The sequence below is a fragment of the Pteropus alecto genome, unplaced genomic scaffold, assembly GCF_000325575.1.
Source record: "Pteropus alecto unplaced genomic scaffold, ASM32557v1 scaffold13, whole genome shotgun sequence".
NCBI lineage: Eukaryota > Metazoa > Chordata > Mammalia > Chiroptera > Pteropodidae > Pteropus > Pteropus alecto.
In genome coordinates this window covers 11926376-11932673 of record NW_006434373.1, presented here as the reverse complement: position 1 = coordinate 11932673, position 6298 = coordinate 11926376, and the positions used below count along the sequence as shown (strand labels likewise).

The window sequence follows — 6298 nt, the reverse complement described above, 5'->3', positions numbered from 1 at the left end:
ATCTATAGCACTTATAAATTTATCATCTTTATTCTCATAGAAATGAAAAATGAAATCTGCGTGGAATCAGAGCCTCTCCTCCCCAGTCTTCCAGGGCACGGTTCATTTTGGGTTTCGGAGGTGCACCAAAAACTCCTAAAACAGGACTTTTAAAACATACTTGAGTTTAGCCAGGAATATAGCTAGGAGGCTTTTAAAAGCTTAAGTACTGTAAGGTGATCAGGTGTGTAAATCTGTAGGCTACTAACATCTTGAGGTCTCCAAGATAGTAGAATGCTAGTGCTCCTGACTCTGCTGGAACAGTCTCCCTTTCATTACTCCATCTGTTAATTCTGTAGTGAAGGAGACAAAACATTCCTTAATCTTTAACATTTCTTCACTATAACTGATAACTGGACCAGAGATTTGCATGAAAGTGTGAGCTTTTAACTGACCTTTTTTCAAATGCTTATTTTAGAAGCACTTCCACTGCTGGTAAGAGTAATTCAGTCTGCTGATTCTAAGACCAAAGAAAATGTCAATGCTACAGAGAACTGCATCTCAGCAGTAGGGAAAATTATGAAGTTTAAGCCTGACTGTGTGAACGTTGAAGAAGTTCTGCCACACTGGTTGTCTTGGCTTCCACTACATGAAGATAAAGAAGAAGCTGTTCAGACTTTCAATTATCTGTGTGACCTGATTGAAAGGTAAGAAAGAAGATAAATGGACCTTATGTCCTTCTCCTTCACAAAAGAAGTGCTTCCTGTGCACAGCCCTCAGGTGTACAGATTTGTAATAATACTGTCTTTATAAATCATGTTAAGAAACCATATCACAGGTAAGATTGCCTCATAATCTAATTTGGGTTATTTTTTATGGAATTCAACAAATGAGGCATTATATAGAACATAATGTTTTAAGAAGGTTCTCTTTCAATGTTCTGAGTCCCACCCTCATTCATTCATTCATTCATTCATTCAGCTTTAGGGTTTTTCTTTTATTTCAGTTTTACTGAGGTATAATTGACATTATTAATAGAACGAGGTTGAAGTACATTGTTAGTACCATTTTTTGCCCTCTGAAATCCTGGTGTTTTTCTTTGGATTTAAGAATCGATGATATAAGGAAGTATACCAGACAGGCAGTCAAGTTCTGGCACTGGGCACTGGGCCCTGGCATTGTTAATACAATTTTGTTCCCATGAGTAAATCTAAGAATTATAAACAACCTGGAGGCATAGAAACTATCAGATCATAGGCATGTTCTTTAGTGGTCTAAGTCCAAGTTCCCCTAAATATTAGTCACTTAATTTTAGTTCATGAATGCATCTAAGGGCTATAACCACTCATCTAGAATTTGTAGAAATGGGCCAATGGGCATATTTCTTCATGCCTATAAGTTCATATTCACACACAGTTTTAGTCTTCCCACTGAGAACCTCATTAAGAAATATAACAGCCATCCTGAAGACAACACACTCCTTACCTCCCTCTTCCTCTGAAGTGACCAGTTCTCCATTGATCACCTCCCTCAGAAATAACTATTCTGAATTCTAGTTAAATTCACTGTTATGTTTCTTTACATTAGAGTTTCCTGGAGTTTATTTCCTGGCTTACTCTAGTAATGCCCGTGTATCATTTTGAACTTCAGATTTATTTTAGATACTATTTGGTAATATTTAAATTAAATTTGTATTAAGCTGTTATACTTCCTTTTTTTAATAAGTCACATTATTTTTAAAGCATTTAGAGCATTCTGTTGTTTGACTCTTAAAACTGTCTCGAGAAATGAGCCAAGTATTTTTTCTAATTTGCAGGGGAAGAAACTAAAGAGTTAATAAGTAAAATTAACTGGTTTTCTGCCTAAATTTAAAAAGGCAGTTGATTTTAGTGAATGCATAATCACTTTATAAAAACCTTATAACAAAATTTAGTGTTGGAGGGAGGGTGTAGGAAAGAAAGTATGAGTGCTTGAGTGATTTCTCCTTATAATTTTCATTTAAAAGATTTTCTTCTCTTTCTTTTGTCAGTAATCACCCAATCGTTCTTGGCCCAAACAATACCAATCTGCCCAAAATATTCAGTATAATTGCAGAAGGAGAAATGCATGAGGCAATTAAACATGAAGATCCTTGTGCCAAACGTCTGGCTAATGTAGTTCGCCAAGTACAGGTAAGCAGATTTGGTTAAATTGGGGCAGGAGGAATAAAATTGTTTCTTTGTTTTTTTGTTTTTTCATATCCTTTATTAGAAGAAGAAATAGAAATTTAATAAGCTAAGGAAATTTTATTTTTATATTCTCTTGTCTCCAAGCCTCAAATGGATTATATTTAACATAATCTGTGTGTATACCAATTATTTATTAGAACTAAAACCTTTGTCTTAAATTTGAGATATTTTGAACCTTCCAGTTGGTGCTTAGTACAACTCATGCATAAATTGTCTGCGTATTTGTGAGAAAAAAAAGATGTACCTGGTTCCATAATAAATAAGGGGGGGTGCATCTTTTTAGTACTGTAAGCATTATTGTTTAAAATGATTTTTATTCCCTAAATTCATGTGTGTTGGTTACTTGAATTTGTCATCTACCTAGTGCATTTTTATCAGTGCAAAGATGAAGAAAACTGTAAATGCAACGAACTTTAAAGAAATGAACAGATTTCTTTTATAATGATACTCATCAAACTAATCTACTTGGAAAGAAAATATTTTGGCATTACGACTGTCTACCTAATGATGATTATTAAAATACTTCCAAATGACCATTTTACCAAATCTAAATCTGTGAAAATGTTTTTTCCCCTAGACATCTGGAGGATTGTGGACTGAATGCATAGCACAGCTCAGTCCTGAGCAGCAGGCAGCAATACAGGAGCTCCTGAACTCTGCTTGAAGGGCCTTAATATCACCACCAGAAAACTAACTCCAAATAAACGTTTACCCTTTTGTTTAGGTTTCTTTGTTTTGTTTTTGAGCAAAAGAGAACAGTTGAGTTTTGTGTAGGGCATTCTTCTCCAAAGCTACAACAGCAGGAAGAGAAGCTCTGGGTTTCAGAATGGTGTTTAAATGGATTTCTATCATACCACTGAAGAAGTTCCCCGTTAGCCCTACAGTAGCACTGAAGAGTATTTTTCTATTGGTATAACCCACCCATGTGAAGGTGAAAGGGAAATGAAATTAATTTATCTCATTAGACATAAGGAAATTTAAGACAAAACAGCTTTAAGATCCGTTACTCAGCATAGATGTGTGTGAAAACAAATTCTGTACATCTAGTGTTAATTCTATTAATTGGAGTGTGAATCTTTTTTGTAGGATAGAAAGAAGCCTACACAGCAAACTAGTAGATCCAAAAATTGAAAAATAAAATGCTTAAGACAAAAAACAAGCATGAAGATGTCATATTTGATGTCACTTTTGGTTCTTTTTCCCAAAAGGCTTATGCAGTAACTCAGTTTGGAAGGCTTTTAAGCTTCCAACCCTTGAATGTGAAGTGTTGGCATGTCTAGCAGTAGTCTCATTCACTCCTCAATAAACAACATTGAAATACAAAAAAATGTTTGTGTAAAAGTTCCATACTGTCTGGCTTTGATTCATTCAATGTTTTTAATATAAGAATAATTAATATTTTTTTAAAGTAATAACTATGGCTCTGAATGTTTTTTCCCCTAGCATTTCCCTTGTGCAATTCAAACTTGAAAACATCTAGTTTTTACCATCTTCCACTTTCATTTAAGCTAAGTTATGATACACCTATAGCGTTCACAATTGGTGTCTTTTTAAAACTAAGATGGATAAGATAAAAAAGATTTGGCTTAGTATTTTTATTGCAAATTGTAATTGCTATAGAATTGCACACGACTTTTAAATTTAATTTTATGAGTATAATCACTAAAATTTCTGACAAATTCAGTAAAATGTATGAATGGTTTTTTCCCTTCATGTATTAACCTCATAGTAAATGACTTGTTCTTGTTTCTTTAAATTTTTCTAAGGGATCTTAATAGATTTCTGCTGAAACATCAGTGTTAACATTTTTATAGTTTGTACTAAATTTAACCGTGATATAAAAATGAATTTTATGCCTAGATCAGAATTTAAAATTAAAGGTTTTTTTCTTTAAATGATTTGCATTACTTTATTAAAATTAAATCTGAAGTGGAATAGAACGTAGAGTGGATTGTATTAAAATGGTTCACTTGGTAGCAAATACCCTTTAAATATATTTTTGATTTTCAGCACACCATTAGCCCAGAAGCTTTGGTGTCTGGCAGAACATGTTTTGAATGACTTCACTATCACAATCCTTGCTTTCAATGGGTACCTATTTGACTCTTGTAATGTATAGGGGGTAATATTTGGAGCTGCTTTATACCCTGTATTCCTGTTGGAGTAAAAATGTGTCAAGACAGGCCCTTTCTGGTTTCTTACATAGAGTTTGAAAACCAATCATGTACCGATGCCAATTAACTAGAGCAGTTAGGTTTTGTTTTTATTACTACACTTAAAACATGTTAAAAACGTGGTGCACCTGCCCAAGTTGGTTTGAAAATGGAGAATCTAATATGTGCAAAGCACTGTACTGGCTCTTATGGGTAAGAACCTAGATTCTGGTTTTAAACATTAATGAGAAAGTCAGAAAATGTACGAATAAAAAGAGTCTAAGGTCCCTGAAGCGGTAAATGGGCTTATATCAATTAACTGCAGAACTGACTACAACATCCTTCTTGATAGAAGTAGAGAAACAAGTAATTGGAGTTAAATCAAGTTTAATCAGGGAAGGTTGCTATTAAAGGCTGTTAATGTGACATGATCTGAAATCTAGGGCTCATAACTAATTGTAATATATTAGTCCATGAACTAATGATTTTTTTTTAAATTAGGGAAACATTTTTAATATCTCCTTTTGTCTACACAAGATGAAAATTTATGATTTTTCCTTTTGTACCAAATTTAGTGTCCCAGTGGCCTTGCATGTCAACAAGTAATGATATATTTGTGAATCCAAGTTATTTCTGGAGGAAAAAAAGTGTGCGCCTCTTTCTGGGTATGTTGTAACAAAGGATGAGGTTACATGCACAGGTGTTAGAAATTTTTAGCATAACTCTTAGAGTATTTTTTAATGCTGTAAATTTAAAAAGTAAAGTCTTAAAGGTAATTTGACACTTTTGTAATGAGCAGCAATTGTCAGCTCTGGAGTTATAGTTTGACTAGCAGAACCATCAGTAAATACATAAGCAAATATTCTTGCTGCACCTGGTCTCATAATATGGGAGGGGTGCATATTTACAGTGCTGTAGCATTATATTTTTGTGATCTAATCTTGAATGATTTTATATTTACAATTAAAGCAATTCGAAAGGCTAAGGAGCTAGCTAAATGTTTTACTACAAGTATTGCGTCAATCTTCTGGCTCTTGTCATGTTCTATAGATAGAAATCACTTTGTTCCTCCTAATTCCTCTTTGCCTCAAAGGAATAATAACTAAAACCTAGCCATCTTTCATTTTTCTCAGCCCTAAAATTATGAGTACCACTGTTTTAGAAGAAAGTGAATTATCTGCAAGGAGTAATAGGCTTGCATTTTTATTTCCAACGCTTCCAATTCTGAATGAGTGGGAAAGGGGATGGCAAACTCTAAAACCATCCTGGACTGACTGACCCCTTTTTTTCACACAGTTATAATTCTGACAGTCATTTGCTAGATAATATTTGGACTTATTTCTGCATAGTATTTATATTATACATTTGAATGAATAACAATTTGAAGATAAATTATAGTTCAATTATTTCTAAAAAATCCAACAATGCAATATGATTTTTATGTAAAACGGCACAAATTTTTTTTTTTTTAATTATAGTTAAGGCAGCAGAGTTTAATTCTGAAATACATTACTTGATAATTCTGAATCTTTCATTGTATGTTTCCTTGATCTATACATTTTTGTCCTCTTGACTAGTATTCAGATTGTAATGGGAATCAAGACTAGTGCCATTTCCTGTGGATTAGAAATTAGTTCCCCGTCTTCTCTGGAAGTTTTGTAACAGATGGGTAGAAAATGTAAGTTTTGAATTGCAGCCGGACAACATTCTGTGGTCTTAAGGTACACTGTGAAAGATGATGGCGTCTAATGGTTAAGATCAGGGGTAAGCAAACTTTCTCTAAAGGACTAGAGAGTAAATATTTTTACTTATGTAAAGTTTTGCAGGTCCCATGGTTCCTCACAACTGCTTTTCTGCCATTCTAGCACAAAAGCAGCTGTAGACATTACTAAACAAATAGGCGTGGCTATGTCTCATTAAACTCCATGAACAGGTAGA

General features: G+C 33.7%; 1 protein-coding gene across 1 annotated transcript in view; it reads left to right on the top strand.

The window, feature by feature from the left end:
• IPO5 (importin 5) overlaps positions 1-3535 on the top strand; it is a 33109-nt gene extending 29574 nt beyond the window's left edge. The window contains exons 23-25 of the mRNA XM_006909396.3: positions 458-686; positions 2009-2150; positions 2785-3535. Coding sequence (XP_006909458.1) covers positions 458-686; positions 2009-2150; positions 2785-2871 — 458 coding nt within the window. The 3' untranslated portion in view covers positions 2872-3535. The remainder of the gene's footprint in view (positions 1-457; positions 687-2008; positions 2151-2784) is intronic.
• Positions 3536-6298: the final 2763 nt, after the last annotated feature.